The sequence below is a fragment of the Neopsephotus bourkii genome, unplaced genomic scaffold (genome assembly GCF_033783945.1).
Source record: "Neopsephotus bourkii isolate Nb327-2 ecotype Australia unplaced genomic scaffold, CSIRO-AGI_Nbou_v1 NB_1373, whole genome shotgun sequence".
Taxonomy (NCBI): domain Eukaryota; kingdom Metazoa; phylum Chordata; class Aves; order Psittaciformes; family Psittacidae; genus Neopsephotus; species Neopsephotus bourkii.
The window spans coordinates 2,419,739-2,445,617 of NW_026901852.1; the positions used below are offsets into that span (position 1 = coordinate 2,419,739).

Here is a 25,879-nt window from a genome sequence, read left to right on the forward strand (position 1 = left end):
TTTAGGCACTGGAGCTGCTCTAAGGTCTCCCCTTAAGGAGCCTTCTCTTCTCCAGGCTGAACCAGCCCAGCTCTCTCAGCCTGGCTCCAGAGCAGAGCTGCTCCAGCCCTCAGAGCATCTCCATGGCCTCCTCTGGACTTGCTCCAACAGCTCCACGTCCCTCTTTAGGGTTCTCTCTGCTCCGCGGTGCCCTCACCCAGCCCTAGGGGAGCCCCCGGAGCCTGAATCATCCTCCCCACCCGCGGCAGGGAGCTCCCGGGTTTCCCCCCATCCTCTCCCAGCTCTTCCTTAGGGCACGGTCAGATCCCCGGGACGCGGGGGTCCCTCCACCCGCGGGGACTGCATCCCCAGCACCGCCCCGCCTCGTCCCGTCCCGTCCGGTGCGGTCCCGTCCCGCCCCGCCGCGCTGAGTGGGCCCCGCGGTGCGGCGCGGAGCGACGGGGCGGGACGGGGCGGGACGGGGCGGCCCCGGACCCGGCGAGACAGCGGCGGAAAGTGCCACGACTCCACACGGGCGGCCGCGGCGGCAGCAGGGACCGCGACCTGGCACCGGTGGGTACGCGGCGGCGGTGGGACCCCCCCCCCCCCCCGTTTTCCTTCCTCTTCCAGGCGGGACCCCCGTCCAAGCGGGGGGAGAGGGACACACACCCCCCCATGCCGGCGCTCCCGGGAACGGGGAAGGGAGGGGGATGGGATCCCGGGTTTGGGGGCTGGCCACGTTTGCGGGGTGGGGGGGTCAGGCGGATGAATGGCCTCCGAGGCGAGGGCGGTGTGGAATGGCGGCGGGTGCGGACGGGAAGGGAGGGATGAAGGAAGGAGGCGAACCCGGTTCCCCGTCGGCTTCCCGGCCCCGGTTACCGACGGGCATTGCCCCACGGGCATCACCGCCCGGCCCGCAGCCTTCAGCCCCATTCCCTGCCCCAGCGCCTTCCTGATGAAATTCCCTAATCGGGTTAATCGCGGTTACAAAAGGTCAGAGCCCGCAGGCAGTTGTTCCGTGTTTATTTATTTCTCTTAACTAACACCCCCCAAAATCCCTCCAAGCACTGAGGGATCCCCGCAGCGCTGCGTCCAGCGATGCCCGACGCTTTCCGATAGAGGCATCGGCTCTATAAGCAGAGGCACCCCCCTACACCAGCTTGGGATCTTTCCAAACTGGATGTCACCAGCTTTCCCGCCGGCAAACCGGGAATTCCTCGCCCCGCCGGGGAATCGCGCTGCACACGTGGCCAGGCGCTATAGAGGAACCTCCCTGCCTCAAATGTCAGCGTTCCTCTTGGCAAGGAGGGACGGCAGCGGCCTCCGCTTGCTGGGAAAGGGCTGGGAAGGAGGTTGGGAGAGGTGGGATGCTCCCTGGGATGTGGACCCTGAGCAGATGTGATGAGCGGTGGTGGTGAAATGCTGTTCGAGAGAGGAAATTTGTAACAGCCACCGCAGAGATTAGTGAAGCTGCAGCTGTGTTAACGTTGCTAATGCACTCTTCTTGTGTGTATGTATATGTATTTATATATATACATATGTAGTGGGACTGGAGCAATAGGACAAGGGGGAATGGCTTTAACCTGACAGAGGGGAGATTGAGATGAGCCATTAGGCAGAAGTTCTTCCCTGTGAGGGTGCTGAGGCCCTGGCACAGGGTGCCCAGAGAAGCTGTGGCTGCCCCATCCCTGGCAGTGTTCAAGGCCAGGTTGGACACAGGGGCTTGGAGCAACCTGGTCTAGTGGAAGGTGTCCCTGCCCATGGCAGGGGTTGGAGCTGAATGAGCTTTAAGGTGCCTTCCAACCCAAACCAGCTTGGGATTCTATGATACGTGTGGTTCTTCTGCACTCCGGGGCTCAAGGAGGGAGCTGGCAGCGCTGCCCAGGGCCGTGGCCGTAGCCGCTGCACTCCAAGAGCTAATGGAGCGCTGAGACACGTTCAATTAAGTTGAGCTCTAACTGTTGACAGTCTGGAGTCGCTCCATAGGGTAACACATGCTGCCAGGAGGCTGGAAGTGCACAGTCACTTAGGCAGAAGATGTGTTTCAGCAGAGGCTGTGGGATGCGGGCAGGAGCCACGCACGGGCTTCTCTCATTTGTGTTTAATTTGTGCCTTGGTTCTGACAGGGCAGAAACTCCAGGAGGGGTATCTGGTGCTTGCCTGTTACCTGCGGGTGGTGCCACTGCTGCCTTCTCCCGCTGCTGTTGGCAGGATCAGGCCTCTTGGTTCTCTCTCCCTCCTTGGTGCTGTTCCGCCAGCTGTGGCTCTGCCCCTGGTGCTGCCTCTTTGGCGATGGAAGCTGCGGCCCCGGGGGCAGGGAAGGAGATGAGACCTTGTTTCTTGGGACCAGAGGCCAGGCAGTGCCCTCTCCAAGCAGCAGCTGGTCTGCTGCTGCTGCTGCTGCTGCTGCTTCTTGCCCTGCTGGCCTGGGGGATAACTTTGAGCACGGGAAAAAGCTGAAGTCTCATCTTGGTACTTCACAGGCAGGCGTTGCTGAGGGCTCTGCAGTTCTCTCTTTGCCTGCCCTCCAGCACCCCATCACCTCTTCTCCAGCACTGCCTTAACCTGAGATGCCACCTTGACACCACAGCGAAGCACAAGAGTCTGTAGGGACAGGACAAGGGGGAATGGCTTTAACCTGACAGAGGGGAGATTGAGATGAGACATTAGGAAGAAATTCTTCCCTGTGAGGGTGCTGAGGCCCTGGCACAGGGTGCCCAGAGAAGCTGTGGCTGCCCCATCCCTGGCAGTGTTCAAGGCCAGGTTGGACACAGGGGCTTGGAGCAACCTGGTCCAGTGGAAGGTGTCCCTGCCCATGGCAGGGGGTTGGAACTGGATGAGCTTTAAGGTCCCTTCCAACCCAAACTGGTCTGGGGTTCTGTGCAGCCTTGGGTTGTGGAGGAATCAAGTGTTCTGCTTGCAGAGAGCATGTTTTTCTTTCTGCAGCTTTTATCCAGAGCAGGAGGAGATAACAGGTGTATTTTTCCATTGGCTGTGTAAAGAATTAAGGTTTCTGTAGTTGTTACACAACCTCTCTCTTCCTTTGCTCCTGCCCACCTGACGCTTGGCCTGACTGATTGAAACCAGGGTTGGCGGAGGACTGAATGCAAAGACACTGAATACCCATGGATTCCATGGAATAGCAAAGAGGAAAAGCTGAACAGAAGGCTCTATCTGGTTTTTGACACATAGCTGTCCTTGGCAAATGCAGCAGGACAGCGAGCGTGGCCCCTGTGCTGTCACACCACGTGTCTGGGGGTTAGTTAGTTTAATTAGTTAGTTAGTTAGTTAGTTAAATTGGTTGGAGCTGGAAATCCAGCAAGGCTGGGTCCTTCACTGATCTGGCTTCCTTAGGCTGGGTTTGCTCAGGGCAAACAGAGGTGAGTGCACGTGCAGGGTGGCTGGGGAGGTCAGGTCTCCTGCGTTGTTGTTTGGGATGTTGGGAAGTTTGATGGATAACGGGAATGGAAGAGTAGGAGCTCAGCGTTTCAGTTGTCTCCTTTACATGAGAAGGGCAAGTGAAATAAATAACCATTTATCCATCTTAGTCTTGTTCTGTGGTGGTGAAAAGCTTTACCTGAACAAGCTGCTCTAGGGAAGGAGTTTGCGTATGGAGATACTTGATTTCCACTGTTTCGGCTGGGTGAGGAGCAGAGGATGATCTTATCCAAGAAACTTCATGCAGGTAAATGTGCTTAGTGCCGGAGGTGAACGTGGACTGTGATAGCTGGTGCTGCCTCTGCACCCTTTAAACATCCAGCCGTCTCCCAGAACAGCCTGGGCATCAGACGGAAAAGCACTGTCGTAGAGACAAAGTCCTGCGGAGGGGAGGATGCTGAATTCCTCAAGCCTCTTCAGAGCCTGGCTGTTGAGTGAAACCTCCAAGTGTGAAACAATCCTTTAGCCATCCAAGCGGTGGTACCTTCAGTGCCCTGTTTTATCATGTCCTGGCTAAGGCTTTGTGCAGGTGGGAAGCATGGAGAGCTTTCCTTCCGAAGGGCAAAGCTGGTTTGATTTAAGCGTGCATCACCCATGGCAAGGGGTTTGGAACTGGATGACCTTAAGGTGCTTTCCAACCCAACCCATTCTATGATAGCATACAGCCTGCTACCATCTTTGTGCTGCCGGGTGATAGGCTCTTCCCTTGAACAAGCTGTGGGGCTGGTCCGTGCCAAGTCTCAACTGCAGGAGGAACTCTACTGGTAGAACTTGCTCCTTGGAGTCAGCACTGGGTCTGCCAGGGCCGGCCCCACACTGTGGGCTGCGGGGCACGAGCATCAGGACAGGACCAAAGTTTGCCTTAATGGCACTGCTGGGAGCAACTGCTGCCTGGTTGGTATCTCTTGCTCTTCATTCTCCTGGCACACCTTGGGAACAGCACGGGGTTTCTCTGGTCCAGTGGTGGGAGCTTGCGAATGGCCCATGCAAGCATCACTGCTGTGACAGCTCTCCCAGCAGGTCCACAGCTGGTCAGTGCTCTTCGCTGCTTTTTCCTTGTGTTGGTTTTGTTTTGGAAGGGGTTGCTGGGTGGTTTCTCTGTTTAGCTAGGAAGGACTTTAACGCTAATCTGCATCCTTATCTCACCCTGGCTGTAAAGCCTGAGAGGAGGCAAGGTGCAGGCAGCTTTTACAGCAGTGGGGCTGGGTGAGGCTGTGTGTGGGGCAGAGGGGATGTGGGGCTTAAGCACTCTGCGTGTAAGGGCTTTGTGGGGACAGCAGTGTGGGGTGAGATGTAGGTCAGGCAGTGGCAATGTGGTGCTGCATCATCTGGCACTGGCATCTCACCCACCTCACCAGCCCGCTCTATGTGAGATTACTCTGTCCTCTCTCATCCATCCTCTGAGTGCTGGGTGCCTCTACAGCAAAGGTTTGGGGTGTTTTCCTCCACTCCCATCCTCTGTGGGCTCCATCCAGCTGCTTTTGGAGGTGGCAGTAGCAGCTGGTGGGGTTGGGGTGCATTTGCCAGTGATGGGCAATGTCCTTGCCCTAAGCTGGAGCAACAAATTCTCATCTCAGTACAAAGCCGTGGTGGTGTGAGGTCAGGAAGTGTTTACTTGTACTGATGTGTCCGGGTTGCTGGGCAAGGAACACAGGTCGTCTTGTTCCTTCCCTAAAACAGCTCCTGGGTGCTTCAGTGTAGCCCTAAACCCAGCACAAGGTCATGGATATGTGTTCTCAAGCCCTGCGTTGTATTTACTGCCAGGGAGAGGAATTCCAGCCCTTTCCACCCTGTAGGTTAGGAATAATCTATCTGTCCTGGTGGGGACTGAACCAAGGTGATGCTGTTCAGTAAGAAGGGGGTGACTTGGCACCAGATGGGCTGGGATGCAGCGGGCTGAGGCTGTTTAAATCCGAAACAGCCGGGGCGGATGTGAAGCAGGGATGCCTGTAATATCAGCTGGGATCTCGAGTGCTGCCCTGGGGTAGAAAGCTGGCCCTGCCAGGGGAGGCTGGTTCCAGCTGGCACTGGCAGCCCTCCCGCCTGCCAGCTCTTTCCTGCTTTGCCTGGATGGATGCTTGGAGAGGTTGGGCCAGGAGTGCTGTGCTCCTGGTTAAAGCATCCTTCCCTGCGCAGGGCAGTATCTCCAATGGGAAACAGCCGCTTTGCAGCCCCTTCCAACTCTGCTTGGGTGTTGGAGGAGAGGTTTTCATTGCACTGTCACCCCCTTGCTGCATGAGCAGCCTTGAGCTGCAGGTTGGCTGCGAGTTCCTCCCTCTGGCTGTTGGACAGGTAAAGGTATCCCCCTGTGAGCACTGGGGTTTTGAAAAGATGCTGATCTCCTTGGGTTTATTCTTTTTGCCTCTTCCCCTTCCAACCCCTCCCTCCTGCCTCAACCCACAGCCTCTTAAAGAGGAAATGTGATAATGTGTGCAGTTGAGTGTGGGGATGGGAACTTGTGATAGCCGAGGACTTTCTGCCCTGTGTTTTGAGGCACAATAACAAGAAACCGCAGCCGGGCACCTCCTGGGAAGTGCCCCTTTGCAGATTAACTGCTAGACTTCAGCATCTGGGGCTCAGGAGCCACCTTGCAGCCGCGTGAAGGTGATGCCCTGACGGGAGGAACACGTGAGTGGGACAGCAGATAAGAGATTGGCTTTGAAACTAGGGACAGGGTTCAACTAGCAATTGAGAAGAGTGGAGATAGCAGCATCATTCTCCATGTGTGGCTGACACATCTCAGACAGGGGATACAGTCTCCATTGCTGCTCTGTTACAGGTGGAGAACCTGAGGTTGGAGAGGAGGGAGGGAAGGACCCTGTGGCTGGTTTGCCCACCAGCTAACAGCAGAGGTAGAACGAGAAGCTCTGCATCCAGCACTCGCTTTGCAAGTCTCACTTCTTCCTGCAGGCAGCTCCTGTGGAGATGAGATAACTAACGACCATCCTTTTGGGGTTTTTTAGCTTGAACTTGTGACTTTCATTAGTATTTATATCTCAAGGAAATGGTGGTGACTGGGTTCTCTGCGTGGAATCTCTGCATGCAGCATCGTTGCTGGGGTGGTTCTCATTGCTGGGGACAGCTCCGCAGCGGGATGTGGCCACCCCGCATCCTCCTCCCTGGGTTGGGCAGAAGCCAGCAGTGCCTCAGGGTGTAAGGGGCAAAGGGAGAAGGCTGCTGCAAAGCTGGGTGAAGCTCTCCTGTGCATTCTTTCTCCTTCCAGGGCAGAGTTTGATTCCAAAGTTGAGACCTGGATGTGTGTCTGGGTGCAATGACAAGGCCGGATGCTCCAGGGAGAGCCTGGGTCTTGGCCAGCCTGCACCAGACAGTCTGAAAACAGGCTCTTTACCTGCCAAAGGGCTGCAGGTGTTGCCTGAAGTCATGCAAATCCATCCCATCAGACTAATAGGTAGTTGCTCATGGCTGTCTCCACATCCCTGTTCTTTAATTCCGCCTCTTTGGTTCTTCTGGAGGTTGTTGCAGCCTTTTCAGTCCATGGTACCGTTTGTAGACACAGATGTCCTTACGAAACTCCCTGCACAGAGACTGTTTCATCTCTTTACCCCCCCTAACTGTTGTTCTGATGTCTTGCAGACACAGAAGAATAAGGCAGGATGGATGTGTATGATCCTCAGACGCTGGGTGTGATGGTCTTTGGAGGTTTTATGGTGATATCAGCCATTGGGATCTTCCTGGTGTCCACCTTTTCCATGAAGGAGACATCTTATGAGGAAGCCTTGGCCAAGCAACGCAAAGAACTTGAGAAGACCCAGCAGCAGAAAATAGAGAAAAAGAAGAAAGAGAAACCTGTTGAGAAAAAAGGAAAAGCAAAGAAAAAGGAAGAGAAACCGAATGGAAAGATCCCGGAACAACAGCTGACTCAGGAAGTGGTGGACTCTCCCAAGGATGTGGTTCTTGAGCCTGCTGTGGTGCCTGAGCCTGTAACTGTTGAGTCTCCAGTTACAGCGGTTCCAGTGGCCCCCCAGGAAAAGGAGAAACCTGCTGCATCACCTAAGGAGAAGAGGAAGAAGGAGAAGAAGGTTGCAAAGGTAGAGCCTGCTCCTAGCCCAGTGGTGGCTTCACCTTCTGTCAGCGTCGCCAAAAGTTCTCCCGTCTTGGAGGTGACCCCTAAGGAAGTGCCTGTGGTGGCTGTGCCACCGGTTGGCACACAGCAAAGTGCTCCTCCGGTCGTCAGCTCTGTTGCCATCAAGAAAACTGATGCTCTTCCCACCCATGAGGAGCAGAAGCATGATGGACCTGTCAAGAAGAAGGCTTCGTCTAAGAAGAAGAGCGAACCAGGTAAGGCCAAATTCCTCTGCGTATATCCCCATCAAGTAAGCTAGCAGCACATCTTGGTGCTGTTAAAACGGAGCTATCTCATTCTGAGATCTCTTCATTCCTCACTGTTGGAAACAGGGCAGCTGTCGAAAGGCTGTTTCTGGTGACACGGATCATGTGCACCAAAGGAAAGATGGGCTGTAGAAGCCTATCTAAATCATAGTTCTCTCTAGGGGAAGTATTGTTGAAGTAAAGAGTTTATTGACTCATTTTCACTCTGTAATGTGTTGCCTCCTGCAACACATCCCATTCGGTGCTTAGCTCCTTGGTCCAGCACACAGGTGTTGGAGTTACAGGTTCCTCTTGGATTTGTTGTTGTGTCGCGGGTCTCTAAGCACATCTGCATGCTGGGAATGAACAGGAGGTGCATGAACCTATCCTATGAGAGGGGACAGCTGCCAAGGTGCTGCACATCTGGGTGCAAAGCCAAGATGAGATGTTTTCCCCTACTACCCCTGATTATTAAAAGCACACAGGAGCTCTATGTCTCTTCTATGGGAAGCAGGGTCACTGCTAGAGTTTCCTTTCCCATCTTTTGGAAGAGGGCCTACTCAGCAGGATGTTTTGCAGCCACTGGTCTCCAAGATTGGGTTAAACCCTTTGGGTCTGCTTCTCTGAGGAGGGGATTTTGCTAAAGGCCATCTCCACGTGGCTTTTAAGTGGTCTGAATAACAACTATGGGAGGATATTGCAGTGATGGTGTTGGGGAAATCGGGGGTAGCTGGTTTGGCATGTGTATATAGGGTTGTACCTCTCTAACACTGGAAATCGTGGTCCTAAATCCAAGCTGTAGCAGCGGAGGGAATGTGGATGGGAGATGAACTTTCAGCACTTGTTAAGCTGGGAGTTCTTTGTCTGCTCCGATCATCTACTCTGTTGAGTATGTAGTGCCGATCCTGCATGTCTTACGTGATGTCTTAGCTGCTCCTGTGGGATTTTCCAAAGGAAAGCTCTCAGCAGTATTTGTGCTGTGAAGCTGGCTGCAGTTCGACCAAGGTATTTTGGGCAGCCTTTTGGCAGCTGTGGTTTCTCCTCCTCAGAGGCAGAAGCAACAGATTATCCCGTGGCAGATAAAAATGTGTGTTCAAAGTGTTCAGAGACATGAAACAGATGGAAAACCTCACAAAGAGCATCTTGGGGTGTTTTTCTCTTGTGTGGTTTGGTTTTAGCCTCCTTCATCACACAGAGACTTGCTTGCAAGTGGTTAGTCTGTATTCATGTCCCTTGTATCTGTGACAGCAGGAGCCATGCTCTCCCATAGAACAGATGTGGTACTGGATCTGGGGGGCTGCCTCCTGCAAGGGCCATCTGTGTCTCCTGTGGTCCCTTGGGTTTGAGAAGTGGCTCGTCAGACCCCTCGTCCCTGCTGTGCTTGCCCATGGCTGTTTTGCCACGTGGCTGCTTCTTGTTTCAGCCACAAAGATGCTCTGAGAGCTGGAGCACCTCTGCTTGAGGAAAGGCTGAGAGAGCTGGGCTTGTTCAGCCTGGAGAAGAGAAGGCTCCAGGGAGACTTTACTGTGGCCTTCCAGTTCCTGAGAGGGGTCTATAAGGAAGACAGGGAGAGACTTTATCAGGGCCTGTTGTGACAGCACAAAGGGTAATTGTTTGAAACTAAGGAGAAATTCAGGTTGGATGTGAGGAAGAGGGCTTAGTGCTGCTATCCCAAATGTATCTACCAGAAGCTAGGAGCAAGCAGTGCGTGCTAATGCTGCTAGGTGTTCCTGCTCTGTTGCTGTGGTGGGTTGACCGTGGTTGGTTGCCCAATGCCCACCCAGCTGCTTTCTCACTCCCCTCCTCAACAGGATGGGGAGAAAATAACATGGGGAAGGTTGTGGGTCAGGATGGCAACAGGGCAATTACTTAGCAGTTACTGTCACAGGCAAAACAGGCTCTACATGGGTATCAGAGTCATAGAATCAACAAGGTTGTTAAAGACCTTTAAGGTCACCAAGTCCAACTGTTCCCCAGCACTGCCAAGGCCACCATTAAACCATGTCACTGGGGGCCTCGTCTACAAAACCCCCTAATTTAATGTATTTCTGCTTAAAATATATGAGAAACCAAGTCACAATTAAACCACCTTCCCCCCCAGCCCCGCTCCTCTTCCCAGGCTCAACTTCACTCCTGTCTGACTCCTCTACCTCCCCTCCCTGAGTGGAGCAGGGGAATGGGAGCTGTGGTCACTCCATAACAGCTCCTCTCTGATGTTCCTTCTTCCTTCTACCTTTCCCCTGCCCCAGTGTGGGGCTTTCCATTGGCTGCAATCTTCAGGGTGAACCTGCCTTAGCACAGGCTCCTCTGCAAGGGCTGCAGAGGAATCTCTGCTTTGATGCCTGGAGCACCTCATCCTTCTCTGTCCTTGGTTGGGTCTGAGCGCTGTATTCAAGGGACCCTGGTGTTAACGGCTCTAGAGGCTCTGAAGCTACTGAAGTCCAAAGTGCTTTTTCTTCTGGGGTGTTTTAGGGGTAATGAGCACGCTGGGCCAGAGACACTGTGCAGGAACTCCTAAACCACTGCCCACCACCCTCTGTCCAACGTGTCTGTGTGCACTGTGGTGCTACAACATCATCATCGTCCCTGATGCTCCTTGGCTTTCCTGGCTTAGCAGAAGGGTCAGGAAAGGGTTGGAGACGTGTTGTTGCTTAGCAAAGAGCTAAGCCTGGTGCAAGGTGGGAGTTGACCTTGCTGTGCTCTGTGTTACCAGCACTGCTGCACTAGGTGATGTCCCCGAGCAAAGTTGTATCGTGGTGCTTCTGATGCCCAGCACATCCCTGCTTGCTCCCTGGTGCTGGCAAAGCCAGGCAGAGGTGACAGCTGGCTCAAGAAGCACATGTGTGTGGTGATTATCATCTCCATCACTTAGAATTGTAGAATCCCAGACTGGTTTAGGTTGGAAGTGACCTTAAAGCTCATCCAGTTCCAACCCCTGCCACGGGCAGGGACACCTTCCACTAGACCAGGTTGCTCCGAGCCCCTGTGTCCAGCCTGGCCTTGAACACTGCCAGGGATGGGGCAGCCACAGCTTCTCTGGGCACCCTGTGCCAGGGCCTCAGCACCCTCACAGGGAAGAATTTCTTCCTAATGTCTCATCTCAATCTCCCCTCTGTCAGGTTAAAGCCATTCCCCCTTGTCCTGTCCCTACAGGCCCTTGTCAAAAACCCCCCTCCAGGTTTCTTATCACCCCTTTAGGCACTGGAAGCTGCTCTAAGGTCTCCCCTTAAGGAGCCTTCTCTTCTCCAGGCTGACCCAGCCCAGCTCTCTCAGCCTGGCTCCAGAGCAGAGCTGCTCCAGCCCTCAGAGCATCCCCCATGGCCTCCTCTGGACTTACTTCAACAGCTCCATGTCCCTCTTGTGTTGTTGCCCCAGAGCTGGGCCCAGGACTGCAGGGCGGTCTCACCAGAGCAAAGCAGAGCAGAGGGGGAGGATCCCCTCCCTCCACCTGCTGCTCATGCTCTGGGGATGCAGCCCAGCATAGAGTCACAGAATCAACCAGGTTGGAAAAGACCCTCAAGCTCATCCAGTCCAACCGTTCCCCAGCACTGCCAAGGCCACCACTAACCCACGGCACTGAGGGCCTTGCCTACACGGTTTGTGAACACTTCCAGGGACGGTGACTCCAGCACTGCCCCGTGCAGCCTGTTCCAATGCCTGACTGCCCTTTGGGGAAGGAATTGTTCCCAATATCCAGCCTAAACCTCCCCTGGTGCAGCTTGAGGCTGTTTCCTCTTGTCCTATGTCTTGTTCCTTGGGAGCAGTTCTCAGCCCCCTCCTGGCTCCATCCTCCTTTCAGGCAGTTGTAGAGAGCAGTAAGGTCCTCCTTATCATATTGCTTTCAATTAGAGGGGTATCAAACTCGACTGGAAATCTGTGTGGATGCTGGTTTGAAATGGCAGTTGTGGGATTGAAGCCAGCTGAGATGCTGGTGTTCAGCAGCGCTGTCGGCCCGAGTGGTCCCAACCCCTCCTCTCTCCTCCCTAGCACCTGCAGACTCAGACGGGCCCCTCTACCTGCCCTACAAGACGCTTGTGTCCACCATCAGCAGCATGGTGTTCAGTGAGGGGGAGGCCCAGCAGCTCATCGAGATCCTGACGGAGAAGGCGGGCATCGTCCAGGACACTTGGCACACGGTAGGGCTGCCACCAGGGCACTCCAAGCCTCGGGAGCTGTGGAGGGGAGGGAAGGCACCTCCGTCTCCTTGGTCAGTCTTGGAGATGGATGGAGCTGAGTTTCCCCCTGGTGCAGAGGGCAGGATCCTGCACGTGTGGGATGGAGAGGATGGGTTTGGAGGTGGGGGTCCCCACTGACATGCCTCCCTTCAGGCCACGCAGAAGGGAGACCCGGTCGCTGTCCTGAAACGGCAGCTGGAAGAGAAGGAGAAGCAGCTCAGCACTGAGCAGGAGGATGCGGCTGCGGCCAGGAACAAGCTGCGGGAGCTGAGCAAGGTAAGGGCTGCGTGGTCCTGCTGGCACCCCTGGTGTGGGCGCTGCTGGCATCCCCCTTGGAGGTGAAGCCCAGGGGACCTCTGGCTTTCCACCCATTTGCTGTTTTCTCCTCTGACCTCTTGTCCTGGGCCTGATCCAGCCCAAAGAGCCTCAGGGTAGTGCCTGTTGGCAGCCATGGCAGAAGCCCCTCCTGGAAGAGATGCAGCTTTCTGCTGCTTTAGAGAGGAAAACCAATCCATTCTTGTCTCTGCCTTGATCCCCTCAGCTGAGAAGATGTTGATCAGTCCCTTTTCAGGAAGCCTGATTGTATTTATAGCCCCTTCCCTCACTCAGCCCCCTGCTTACATCTCTTTTCGGGTGTTCAAGTGGGAGCAGACCCCACCACGGTGGACTCAGCACCTTGCAGGAGCTGGCAGTGCTGAGTCCATCTGCCTGCAGGCAGGAGAGGAGAGGGCAGAGCCACCCCATGCTGTGCTATACACCCCAGCTTGTGCAGACCACACAAGGCAGCAGCACAGCGTTGCCCAGCCAGCCAGCAGAGCATCCTGCCTTGGCAGGGGGCAGAGGGTGCCTTTTTGGTTGTGTTTTTGTTGTTTCGGTATTACTTTTCCTGCTTTTCCCCAAACTTGATGTGATGTTATTGATCCTGGGAGGGAGAGGAAATCAAATTCCAGGCTGTCTTAACTCCTTTCTCTTAGCTGCCCCAATGTGGAACAACAGTGGCATCCAGTGGCCACAGAGCCCAAAACAAAATGTAAGTGCTAAACGGCGCAGCTGGGCAGGGGGGCAGCTCTGGAAGGGCTAAACTCTGAAGTCTTCTGAGCTAGGAGCCACCCATCCTGCATCCCTAGAGCGGGGATCTCCTACGCTGGGGACTAACGGGGTGACCTCTCCTCGAAGGAGCTGGTGGCCGAGCGGACCAAGGCAGGAGCCGTGGAGGGCAAGCTGAAGGAGCAGCTGGTGGCCCGCGAGCGGGAGCTTGCCGCGGTGCAGGCGCGCATGCAGGCCAGCTACCAGGACCACGTCAGCGAGACGCAGCAGCTCCAGGGCAAGGTGAGCCCCATGCTCCGCTCCTCCGTGCAGCTTCTGGCTGCTGGGGTGGCTTTTGGAGAGCACTGAAGGGTGCGAGGGGACCAGAGCCTTGGGGGTAGGATGGTGCCAGCCTCTTATCAGAGGTGCCTAGGGACTGGGCGAGGAGCAGTGGGCATAAACTAAGGCACAAGAAGGTTCACCTCAACAAGAGGAAGAACTTTATGGTGAGGGTGGCAGAGCACTGAAACACGCTGTCCAGGGCGCCTCATGGAGTCTCCTTCTCTGGAGGCATTCCAAACCCACCATAGGTGGCCCTGCCATGGCAGCAGGGTTGGAGAAGATGATCTCCAGACATCCCTTCCAACCCTAATGGTTCTGTGATGTTCCTGGACCTTGGTGCTTGAGGGAGAAGAGGCATGTGGGAGCATCCTCATGGGGTGTCACATCCCTGGGGGCTGTCAGCATCAGTAGACATCCCCTGTATGCCGCCAGTCCCTCTTGCTCATTGTGTGGGCTTCACAGGGAGAGCAAAGGGGCTGGTGGTGGCATTAACCCCTGCTGGGTTTCTCTAGATCCGGACGCTGCAGGAGCAGCTGGAGAATGGCCCCAACACGCAGCTGGCCCGTCTGCAGCAGGAGAACTCCATCCTGAGGGATGCCCTCAACCAGGCCACCAGCCAGACGGAAAGCAAGTAAGGCTGGGATGGGGGGCAGAGCATAGGGCTGCCCCCTGTCAAACCCTGGGCTTGGCTGTCCATTACACTTGGTCACCCCCTTTCCTTGCTTCTGTAGACAGCCCAGCTAGGGGAGAGAGTGAGGAAGAGCTTGGCAAATGGCTTTTGGGGGCTGGCAGGGGAAACAAGGATGTTCTTCCCAAGTGGAAGGGCAGTGGAACCCTATTCTGCTTTGGAGTCACCTGGCAGCGGGTGGAGGGAGAGGGGACCAGAAGGCACCGTGGCACTTCCCACCTTAGGGGAGCTTGTACTCTCAAACATGTGAGCAAATGCAGCTGGCCCTTGGATGCTGCGGAGAGCTGGTGCATGCAGAACAAATAGGAGCCAGGTAGAAGAATTTCACACTCCTTTTCATAGGAAGCCTGAATGGCTGGTGATTAACAGCGGTCAGATAATTACAGAGCGGGCTCCAGCTGCTCAGAGCGCTTCCTCTTGTGTCTGGGAGCACAGATCCTTGTGTCCTCTACCTCATGAGAAAGGAATGTCTCCTGTGATTGAAGCATGGCTTTGGAGAAGGGATTTGTCAGCTCTTTCCACCCCTCCCTCAAGGACCAGGCATGGCCTAGAAACGGGGAGCGCAGCCATGGGGAAGTTTCAAGTCCTGATTCAAGCCCACAGGAGGATGTTTTCCCCCCCTGGGTAACATCAGAGGTGCTTGGCTGGCCTATGGGCTACATTAACCCTGCTTCTGTTGGTGCAGGCAAAACGCTGAGCTGGCCAAGCTGCGGCAGGAGTGCACCAAGCTGGTGAAGGAGCTGTCTGAGAAATCAGAGGGGCTGCAGCAGGAGGAGCAGCAGAAGAAGAGCTGGGAGATCAAAGCCTTGGCCTCAGAGAAGCAGATCGAGCAGCTGCAGGTCAGGCAGGCGCCGGCAGACCCGCTCCCCTCACAGAGATGGTGCCTGAATTGCATGGGATTTGTGGGCTTGAACACGGGAAGCGCTTGGAGGGAGATGAGAGCCCATGGCTGCATTGCAGACCTCCTGATTTCCTCCCTGCTGTCAGTCTGTCCCATGCAATGTGCTCTTGGTGCAGCATCACCAGCAAAGCCCCAGTACAGTGCCCTCATTGAAGCCCCATCCAGCCTGGCCTTGAACACTGCCAGGGATGGGGCAGCCACAGCTTCTCTGGGCACCCTGTGCCAGGGCCTAAGCACCCTCACAGGGAAGGACTCCTTCCTAATGTCTCATCTCAATCTCCCCTCTGTCAGGTTAAAGCCATTCCCCCTTGTCCTGTCCCTACAGGCCCTTGTCAAAAGCCCCTCTGCAAGTTTCTTGTCAGTTCCTTTAGGATCTCCCCTGAACCTTCTCTTCTGAAGCTGTGAGCTGAGGATACAGGGTCAAAATCTCAAGGAATGGAGAAGTCCTGCTTTCCTGGTGGCTCTGGAAGCATCCCTCAGAGAGAGGCGGGGTTGCTGGTTTATCACCTCCATGCAAAGCAGTGTTTCTGCATCTGCAAGGGTGCAGCTCATACCCACAGAGTGGCTGATTTGCAGCACGCTCATCCTCCTCCTCTGCCTTCCCCCTGAAGTGCCTGCCTTGTCCAGGCCGCTTCCTCACCCTTTTCTAAGACGGAAAAAGAAAGTATTCCCTGGCTGAAACAGCAGAGAACATTCCTTGCTGTGGAAACATGTAGCTGGGTGTCTCCGTCCTGCTAAGCACTGTGGCAGCACCTCTCCCTGCTGGGCTGTGCATTAGGACCAGGGCTTTCAGAGGCTTTTCAGAGCTGCAGCAGAGGAGAGGATGCCCGTGGTTTTGCCCCAGAACTGAGACATTTGGGTGTTGTCTGTTTCCCACTTGAGGGCTGGCAAGTGACAAAACCCACGCAAGAGGCAAGATGCTTCGTGCACAGTGAGGAGCAGGGGGGAAGAGGACTTAAACCCCTGGAGCACAGCTTAAAAATAACATTATGTGACACACGGAGCGTTGCTTTGAACTGGCACACTACGAAAGCCTTCTTTTCCTGCCATATAGGCTTCCCAAAGGGAGGTGGAGGCGATGCTGCAGAAGAGGCTGGATGAAGTAAGTGATGAGCTCCGCAAAACCCAGACCAGCTACAAAAGCTTGTTGGCAGAGGCAGAAAAGGCCAAAGGACAGCAGCAGAGCATTGCTGGTGAGGACATCGGATTGGTGCAGGGAGAGCTCTGAAGTAGACCCAGAGCTTTTGGGGCTGGGTGCTCGGTGGGACAAGGAGACCCAGGGTTGAGTTAGAATACTTGGTATCAGTGTGAGCAAGACACGGGGCTGGTACATGCTCATATGGAAGCCACTTCAGTGCCTCTCTCCTGTGCTGTCCAGCATCCCTGCCTCCTGAAAAACACCCATGGCCAAGGCTTCTTTGGCCAATAGTCCTACTTGGGCAGGGCAGGGCAGGGTGGGGAGCCTCCAGATTTGTTTGCACCTACCTTACCTTGTTTCCCACCCTTTCCTCCAACAGAACTGCAGGCCAAGCTGCTGAGCTCTGAAGCAGAAGTGAAAAGCAAGCTGCTGGAGCTGGACAGCGTGAAGGGGAGACTGCAGGATGCCAGCTCGGAGAACACAAAGCTTCTAGAAAGGCTCAAATCCATTGAAGCTCTGCTGGAGGCAGGACAGATGAGGGAGGCACAAAAAGACAGAGACTTGCAGGTTGTGTGTTTGTTTAAATGGGGTGGGAGGAGGAGAGGGGGTTACGCTGCACAAGCAGGTGCTTTTGCACTGTGTTACCTTCTGCTCTGGGATGCTGCAGGAAGGGCTGAACCTGCAGCACATCCCTAGGAGAGGTAACAAAAGCGCTTTCTCTCTTCCAGGCAGCCAATGAAGCAGAAATGAAGCAGCTGCAGTCAAGGTGGGTCTGGGTGCACATGGAGACTGCTGTGGCACTTCCAGCTTGCTGTCCACGTCTCCCAGGGCTTTAAAGTACTAATTGGCTCCACTGTTGGCCCCAGGTTAACAGGTAGTAGCTGAGGCTGGTTACTCGAGATAGAACGATGATGCTTTAGAAATGCAGAGCTGTCTCAGCCTAAGGAACCATGGACAGGAGCAGTCCTGGTTGTGTAAGCTGGAATTTCTGGCCTTTGGATCAGGTTGCTTCTTCCTCTTGTCCTGGGTGTACAGCCAGCTACTCCATTACTGCTGATAACCCAGTAGAAAGCCGGGTCCCACTCCAGCATGGCCATGGTTGTGGTTTTCAGTCCAATTCCTCCTGCTGTTTGTAGATCCCGGAGCAGACCGGGATAGGAAGGGTTGTGGTCCCCATCTTGGGACCTTGCTACCTGGGAGGGCTGTGGATGCTGATACTCACTCACTCCTGCATGCTGCCCTTCCAGGCTCCAGGAGAAGACAGACCAGCTCTTGTCCTTGGAAAGGGAAGCCACAGGGCTGCGGGAGGCGGTGGAGCAGCAGAAGATGAAAAACAACGTACGTGAGTGAGGCGGGCTCAGCTTTTGCTGCTCACAGTTCACTCCTCCAAACCCGAGATCTCTGGGGGTTGAATGACAAACCCATCGAAGCTCCAATGGTATGGCCTGGTGGAACACTGGAGGCATTGCCTCATCTGCTGGAGAGCAGGAATCCCCTTGTCAGGCTGTGCGGGTGTCTCTCCCCTGTTCTCTTGGTAAGCCTCAGGGATCTTACCCCACCAGGGTCCCATCAGCAATCCCTGAGCAAGGGTCCCTCACACCTCATTGCTCCTCTGCTCCTTATTCCTCTACTACAGGGTGGTAATAGTTGTGTGGAGGCAACCTTGAGGCCCTCTACTTGGCCTCTGTCCTCTCTACTCACCCTGAGGGCTACTCCTAGAGCTCCTGCCTCCATCCAGCTCTGCTCTGCTCCCTGAAGGCTGTCACCTGAGCCATGGCGGGGATGGAGAGGGAAGGGGGCACTTGTGGGCAGTGAAATCATAGAATCCCAGACTGGTTTGGGCTGGAAGGGACCTTAAAGCTCACCCAGTTCCAACCCCTGCCACAGGCAGGGACACCTTCCCCTAGAGCAGGTTGCTCCAAGCCCCTGTGTCCAACCTGGCCTTGAACGCTGCCAGGGATGATCTGATGCCTGTTTTCCTGAGTGGAGGCTTTGAAATGCTCCTCAGTGCCAGGAAGCAGCTTGGTGGCTTTCAGCATGACGTGCGGCTTATTGCCCTCTGTGTGTTGTCTTGGCAGGACCTGCGTGAGAAGAACTGGAAAGCGATGGAAGCGTTGACCACGATGGAGAAGGCATGTGAGGAGAAACTGTTGGCTGCTACGAAAACAAAGGTGAGCCCAGCACTTCTCTCTGGTGATGTTGTAAGGGAAGCATTCAGGCTCCCCAGGCTACCAGAGACGCTTGCCCTGGGTTGCCTCTCTTCTCCTGGGGGCCAGCTCTCCTGCCAGCTTCTCCAAAGGTTGTCGTGAGGGCCACGTATCCCTGGTAGGTCATGGTCAGGGAACTGGGAAGATAAGCAGTCTGGAAGGGATGTTTCTGTTAGCTGGTTTCTTCATGCCAGCTCACCCCCGTAAGCACGGGAAAGCAGGACCGGAGGCACCCAGAACCTCCATCCCATGCCAGTTTGTCCCTCTTACAGGAGGAGCTGACCCAACAACTGGACACACTCCAGACACGCACCAAGCAGACGCTGCTCTCTGCCCTCCCCGGTGTCACCGTGTCATTGCAGCAGGTAGGCACGGGCTGGCTCAGGCCCCGCTAGCCTCCACTATGTGGGAAGGACATACATCTGAGCATCCTTTTCCTTCCTTGTCCTTTCCTTTTCCAAACTCAGGATTATGACACGTGGCTACAGGAGTTTAAGGAGAAGGCCATGGATGTGCTCAAGCAGCAAACGGTTACTGCAGAGCCCCCAGTGAGTGAAGGGGCTGGAAAGTGAAGGGGTGAGGCAGTACCTGAAGGTCACTCATGTCTTTTCCTCACCTCCCTCTCCATCACTTCCCTCTCTTTTCAGGATTCAGCCCTTAAATTAAAAGAGGCAGAGGAAGCGCAAAGCACTTTACAAGCAGAATGTGAGCAGTATAGAACTATCCTTGCAGAGACGGTAGGTTACAGCCCTTTGTGCTCTGTTGGTCTGCCACTAAAACACCTCTTCAGAGGTCTCCTGGCAGCTCAGGCTCATTGTGAGCATCCCTCAGTATGTTGGGGGGCTGCTGTGTTTGCTGTTGAGACAGGGGAATAGGAGAAACGTGAAGTTCTTGAGTTATTCTTCAGCCTAATTGCATTGGAAACCTTGCTGGTGGTGGTGGGATATGGCACAGCAAGGGCTCTGATGGGCAGGGTGGTTGAGGCAGTCAAGGAGCTTGGATCCCCTAGTTCTGCCTAATTCTGTCACTCCTTGTTTGGCCCAGTTCCTTGGAGGGTGTTGGGTGTTCCAGGGCTCCCAGCCCTGGCACTGCTGGGCTTGGGGAGGGCTGGAGGAGGTGTGGGCTCACTGAGGGTTTGCCAACAGGAAGGGATGCTGCGAGACCTGCAGAAGAGCGTGGAGGAGGAGGAGCAGGTGTGGAAAGCAAAGCTCACGGCATCCGAAGAGGAAGTCCAGAAGGTGGGATTGTCACTTGAGCAGCGGCACTCGCAGGAGCAGATGGGCTGCGGGTTGTAAATGGGATTATGGCACTGACTGCTCATGCCAGCCTTGAGCTCTGGGACTCTGTCACCAAACCAGGAGACAAGAAGCCCACCTCGCATAGGAGCGAGGCCTCTTTTCCCTCTGGTGTGTGCCTAGACCCTGCCAGTGCAGCTGGAGGAATGGTGGCAGCTCCCCAGTTCAGGCAATCGTGGTAGTTGGGAAACCACAGCACCGCTTCAGTAATCCAAGCTTGGATGCTTGGAAATGGGGCTGAGCCCTCCTGGTGGATGCTGGCGTGACGGGAGGAGAGCACGTGCAGGGCTCTTGGACTCCCGTTATCAGAAGGACTTGGCTTGCTCTCAACACCAGTTGACCTTGGCGTTCGTTGAGCCTTAAGGAAGGAGCTGAGGTCCAAGCCACGTTCTGCACATAGCTCTGGGTCCACCTGTGTGTCTAGCTCTGGGTATGGCTCTTCCTGGTTAAAAAGCCAGCCCGCAGCAGCCAGAGAGCCGTTGTCGTTGCCCAGGAGTTCTGTGAGCTCTCGTGACTTAGCTGAGGACTTGGCTGGCCGTGCCTCTTCTGCAGAGCAGACCTAAGTTACCTCCTCCCTCTTGAGCTGAGATGAAGCTGCTTTCCATGGTCTGGCTGCTCCCCATCCATCACGTGGGGTTCTGGAGTTAACTGGGGCTGCTGGGAGGTGGCGGGGGAGCTCTTGTACAAGAGATCCTTGGTTCCTCAGCCCTTGCTGGCTCCTGCTGGGAGCGGGTGTAGGATTGCACCGGGATGACGTGGCCGCTGGTGGTGTGCGTGATGGGATGAACGTCTGGTGGGGAGAGCGTGTCCCAGAGCAGCCCTGCCTCTCTGTGGAGAAGAGGTGAATTCCTCCTATCCCGAAATCTCAGCAGCTGAATCCTTTCCACAAAGCAGGCCAGGTTTAAATGCAAACCCCATGCTTGGCTGCTTTTCATAGCAAAACCCATCACACCTCATTGGAAAGTCTGTCTTGCCGCTTCCAAACCAAAGGCACTTTCAGTAGGAAACTTACACCGAGCCTGGTGCCAGTTTCTGGGGTGTTGGGAGCCGACTGCAGCCAGCTGAAGTCCTGCAGGCAAAAGCTGTTGCCTCGCTCCAGGATTTACAGCCTGGGCTTGTTGGATTCATCCTCCATGAGGATTGGAGCTCCTGCCATGCAGGCTGTTGTGTCAGGTCTCTTCCACACTCGGGTGCAGGATGAAGTGGGAATGAAACAGCGGTTGGGATTCAGTTGAATGAAGGATGCTCAGTGTCCATGTGAGGTGGTGTTTGCTGACCTTCCCTGGTGCTTTCTGGTTTAGTCGCAGCTGCAGCTGAAATCCCTTGAAGACATGGTGGAGAAGTTGAAAGCAGATCTGCAGAGCACAGATCAGGTAAGGGTTTTTTGGGTACTGGAAAAGGTCCCTGTGCACATGCCAGATGGATGCACCCTGTGCTTGGGCTGGGTTCGGATCCATCACCTGTCTTGTCCTGGGGAAGGCGGCCTTGAACCATGGGATGTGTGGCAGATACTGGAGCTCAATCAACTCTCTCCTGGTTTCCTCCCTTTTCACCCAGCTAAAGGAATACACCTCTCTCCTGGAAACACAACTGGAAACTCACTTGAAGACAGCCAGCTCTGAACGCCAGAACTACACAAAAGAGGTTGAAGTGGTAAGTGTGGCGGCCGTTACCTTCTCAAGTGCTTCTTTCTTCTGAGCCAGACTCACTGCCCATCCATGCTCTTGGGATGGGGCCACGGGGGGAGTGCCCTGGGGAGCTGCAGCTTTGCACAGCAGGAGAAAACCAATCCAATCAAGGCCAGGTTGGACACAGGGGCTTGGAGCACCCTACTCTAATGGAAGTGTCCCTGTGTGTGGCAGGGGGTTGGAACTGGATGAGCTTTGAGGTCCCTTAAATCCAGTCTGGGATTCTGGGATTCTCGGGCTCCATGGGAAGATTTTCCATCATGAAAATGCTTCCTTGGGCCAAAGGGCTCCAAACCCAACTGCATGAATGGAATTCTCTGTTCTTCCTTGACAGTTGAGGCAACTCTTGTCAGAATCCAAGGAGCAGCTGGAGACAGCCAAGATGGAAACACAGAAGCAGAGCAAGGAGCTGGCCCTGGTAAGGGGTTGTTTGGGACCCAGGAGGAGGTTTCTATTTGCCTGCTTTTCCTCCAGTGATGGGGGTGGGAAGGAAGGGAGAGCAGCAAGGCTCACATGTATAGTGTGTAGCAGCCACCCCACTGCTGGACACTGGTTACCCTGACACCACCCTGAGGCAGAGAGTTCGGCTCCTTTAGCGTCCATCTGTCCGTCCATCCATCCATCCATCCATCCATCCATCCATCCATCCATCCATCTCTGCATGGGAGAGCTGAGGCTGTGCAGACCTCATGTAGGGGTCACTCAGGGAGCTGGCGGATGGGGCTGGGCTTCTGCATAGAAGTGAGGAAGAGGGCTGGGATATAGGGCCAGAAGAGCCAACAGACCTGGTAAAACCATGGGGGCTCCTGGCTTTAAATCCATACTTTAACTGTAAGAGGCTCAGGAGATGGTTTTAAAATCCTCAGCAGTACTGCTGGCTTGCAGAGCTGCTCAGAACAGAGCCAGAACAGCTTCCCTTGGGAAACTGACTCTTGGGAAGATGCTCTTCCTAGCCTTGCAACTGCTATGGTGCAGGTCAGTGCAGCCTCTTGGCATGAGGTCACCATTAGCCTTAACCTCATTAGATCACAGAATCCCAGACTGGTTTGGGTTGGAAGGGACCTTAAAGCTCATCCAGTTCCAACCCCTGCCACAGGCAGGGACACCTTCCACTAGACCAGGTTGCTCCAAGCCTCATCCAACTGGGCCTTGAACACTGCCAGGGATGGGGCAGCCACAGCTTCTCTGGGCAAGCTGCCTCCCTGTCCATCCTGGCTGTGACTGATGGCACAATGGGACCTGCCACCCACAATGGGACTGCTTTATTGAACACCCCAACCGTGTTAGTGCAAACCCTCATCAGCGGCTTTAAACCAAAATGCTGAGTGATGCAAGGAGAGCAGTTGATAGATGAGCTTGTGCTCTGCACCCCTGGGAGCTCTGTGACTCACGCTGCCCACATTAGGTACCACCATCCTGTGCCTAGCACCAACAAGTGGTTTTCCAAACATTCCAGCTCGTGTGCAAGGAAAAAACCCTGGAAAACTTCATAGGTCCTTGCGGGTCTTGTAATGGCTGCGGTGTGGGGATGTGCCACTGAGCCAGGCTTGCCGGTCCTCCTTCCAGGTCAGGCAGCAGTTGAGTGAGATGAAGAGCCATGGACAGGATGGAGTAGTGGGGTTACGAGCTGACTCAAGCGAGCCTGCACCCCTCGAGGTTAGGGTGGTGAGACCGCCGACCCTTAACCACGTCCCTTGTCCCGTCTCACCGTCGCTAACCACATGGAGAACCGCACGTGGCTGTTGTAGCGGCTGTGTTGTCTCCTGTCCTGTGTGCTGGGGGGAAGCCAGCCCCCTGTCCCGTCAACTACATGTCCTGTTCCCTCTGGGAACATGTCACCAGCTGGCTTTCACTGTGCTGTTCCCATTGGAAACTGTCACAGCATGAGGCTGGCAGGATTTAGTGGGAGGCAGGCAGTGGATGCTGCAAGCCCTTGGGCTGACATTGCCATGTCATGATGCCCTTTTGGGTTTGGGTCTCTTTGGAGGAAACAGGCACCCCAACAAAGCTGCACCAGGATCCCTTCTCAGCCAGGGGGGATTAGGATTACAGAGACTCCATAAATCTCACTGAAGCCAGGCTGAGGGCAGCAGCAGCAGCTATTCCCTTTCAGCTAATGCCTCTCGGTGGTAGTGCTGCCATGAGCTGGGCTCTGTCTCTCCCATTTAATCCTGTTAAGTGTGGAGCCTTCTCCCGGGCATGGGGACCTGTCAGGGTCATAGAATCATAGGATCACAGATGGGTTTGGGTTGGAAGGGACCTTAAAACTCATCCAGTTCCAACCCCCTGCCATGGGCAGGGACAGCTCCCATTAGACCAGGTTGCTCCAAGCCCCATTCAGACTGGCCTTGAACACTGCCAGGGATCCCCCACTATGGGGTGCCTCTTGTTCCAGGTCCCACCAGGTGCTGCCCAAGGAGCAGGCAGAACTTGCAATGCGAAGCCAAGCCTGGGGCTCGCCATCAGCATCTTCGGGTTTTGTGCAGAGAGGGGGTTCCTATGCCTGTTGCCCTTTGGTGCCCTGGGAAAGCTGTTTTCATTCCTCCTGTCTAGCCCAGCTTTCTTGGCAGTGTCACTTGGTGATGTCACCATGGCTCATCTCTTGGGTCGTTTTAAGTCTTACTTCTGTTGTTTTTCCCTGTTCCTAACACAGTTGAAAACCCAGCTGGAGCAGAACGAAACACTGGTGGAGAAAGAGCAAGTGCTGCGGCAGAAGCTGGCGCAGGAGCTGGAGGAGGTAGGTACAGCGAGGGGGATACAAGGGTTTGCAAAGCCTTGGTGGGTCCATGGCTGCTAATGGAGCCCAGGAATTAATCTGAAGGACTAATGTGCAAGTTTTCCCCATCCCTGTCCCCATCTCGGGCATTGCCACGTTCCTTCACACACCTGAAGAACTTCCTGCAGGAGCTGTGCTAAAGACGGCACTGCTGGCCCCTCTAATTGCCCCTCTCCCAGTGCCCCCAGGGGACTTTTCCTTTAGGGCTTTAGCTGGGTTTCATGCTGCATGTGGTGAGCAATGCCATCCTCCTGGTGCAAGCTGGATCAGCAAAAGCAATGTATTGTGTTTTGCATCTAACCCTGGCTGGATGATGTAACCCTTCACCAGAGGCAGACCTGCAGGGGACGTAGAGGGCAGGATGCAGGAGGTGACTGCCACTGTGTGCGTACTGTGTGTCCCCCTTGCAGGCCCAGAGCAGAGCGTGCAGTTTGCAAGCAGAGCTGGAAAAGCTGAGGCTGGCTGAAAACACAGGAGCTGCAGACACAGAGGAGGCCCAGCTTCTCAAGGTGATTTGGCTGCCCTGCTCTCCTGTGCTTGGTGTTCAGCCACGTCCGAGCAGGACTAAGGGCATCATTTACCATTCCTGGGGATGGTGGGGCAAGGTAGATGGCTCCCCTGCAAGCAGCATTCTACCTGGGGCTGGCTGTGAACTCCAACATGCCCCATCCCTGGCAGTGTTCAAGGCCAGGTTGGACACAGGGGCTTGGAGCAACCTGCTCTAGTGGAAGGTGTCCTTGCCCATGGCAGAGGGGTGGAACTGAATGAGCTTTAAGGTCCCTTCCAACCCAAACCAGCCTATGGAGGGCAGCAGGGTGCAAGTCACAGCCACTTCATTACATTAGCCAAGATAAGGGAGGTGCTTGTCATGTACTAGCAGACTGTTCTGCTCTCATGAGGTTATCAGCCCCATGGCATCTTCAGGGAGCCAGAGTGACTTCGATGTAGCTATTGGGGTGATGCCTGGCCCCTTTGGCAAGGATGGAGCTTGGAGCTCCTGTGGGCAAGGTGGCTTGGTGCAGACCTGAGATGACCTGAGGTGTTTTGGTGGGGGGGAAGGTCACCAGATGGCAAAGGGAGGCTGAGGCAGATGCCTTCTTTTGGCTCCCATGTAGGAAAGACTTGAAAAAGAGAAGAGACTAACAAAGGACCTGGGCCAGGCAGCGACTAAACTACAGGAGCTACTGAAGGTCACCCAGGACCAACTGGCCAAAGAGAGAGAAATGGTGAAGAAGTTGAAAGAACAGCTTCAGGAAACGGTACTTGTGATGGCCACGGCCATCCCCACATTGATGCTGGTGGAGGCAAGGGGGGGAAGAATGTCGGGCAATGGTTTCAAACCAGAGGCAAGGTGGCACTTTGGGAAGGCCCAGTGACCACACATGGTAGTGGTCATGGTTCTCCCTGGCCAGGAGGCAGGAGCTGGGCCCTGTGTGGAATGCTTTGATGCTTGAGCTGCCATGAGGAGAAGGTTGAGACCCAGCTCAGTCACTCACCTCTGTTTTCCTTCTTCAGGGGCAAGAGGACAGTTCGAAGGAAGGGACTTCAGTTTGATGAGCGTGCAACCTAGACCTTAACCGTTCGACTTACCAAAATGCCTTACACATTCCTAAAGATAAAAATATATGCTGAATTTACTGTAGATAAAAGATACAAGCCATTAGTGACCCAAACCCTAGTTTTGAAACTTAAAAAAACCATACAAAACCCCCCCAAAACCCCGTTTGTAAGAAAATCTTCATACTGTTTTATACAAGCCTTTGTTCCCCGGGGACCTATTCCGGCCATGTCGGGATGGGCGCCGGGGCTTCCCCCTCCTGTCGCGACAGAGCCCACGAATGTGTGAAAAGGGAAGACTGTGCAATTATTGTTGTTACTTGGTTTATTTCTCCTGGTT

At 54.9% G+C, this 25,879-nt stretch overlaps 1 protein-coding gene across 3 annotated transcripts; it reads left to right on the forward strand.

Moving 5' to 3' along the window:
• The first annotated feature begins 409 nt into the window (after window positions 1-409).
• Window positions 410-25,838, forward strand: RRBP1 (ribosome binding protein 1). 3 transcript variants are annotated; one of them, XM_061367118.1, is made up of 24 exons: window positions 410-552; window positions 7,012-7,716; window positions 11,734-11,882; window positions 12,075-12,197; window positions 13,098-13,250; window positions 13,802-13,920; window positions 14,663-14,816; window positions 15,933-16,071; window positions 16,396-16,583; window positions 16,745-16,782; window positions 17,264-17,354; window positions 18,095-18,187; window positions 18,496-18,588; window positions 18,691-18,771; window positions 18,871-18,960; window positions 19,369-19,461; window positions 20,820-20,891; window positions 21,076-21,171; window positions 21,541-21,624; window positions 22,773-22,862; window positions 23,860-23,943; window positions 24,393-24,491; window positions 25,098-25,241; window positions 25,498-25,838. In XM_061367118.1, exons 2-24 carry the CDS (start codon window positions 7,032-7,034, stop codon window positions 25,534-25,536), a joined length of 2,997 nt encoding a protein of 998 aa, XP_061223102.1. In that variant the 5' UTR covers window positions 410-552; window positions 7,012-7,031; the 3' UTR covers window positions 25,537-25,838. The 3 variants fall into 3 exon arrangements, with proteins under 3 accessions (XP_061223102.1, XP_061223105.1, XP_061223103.1); XM_061367121.1 differs by lacking the exon at window positions 25,098-25,241; XM_061367119.1 differs by lacking the exon at window positions 22,773-22,862.
• The last annotated feature ends 41 nt before the right edge of the window (window positions 25,839-25,879 follow it).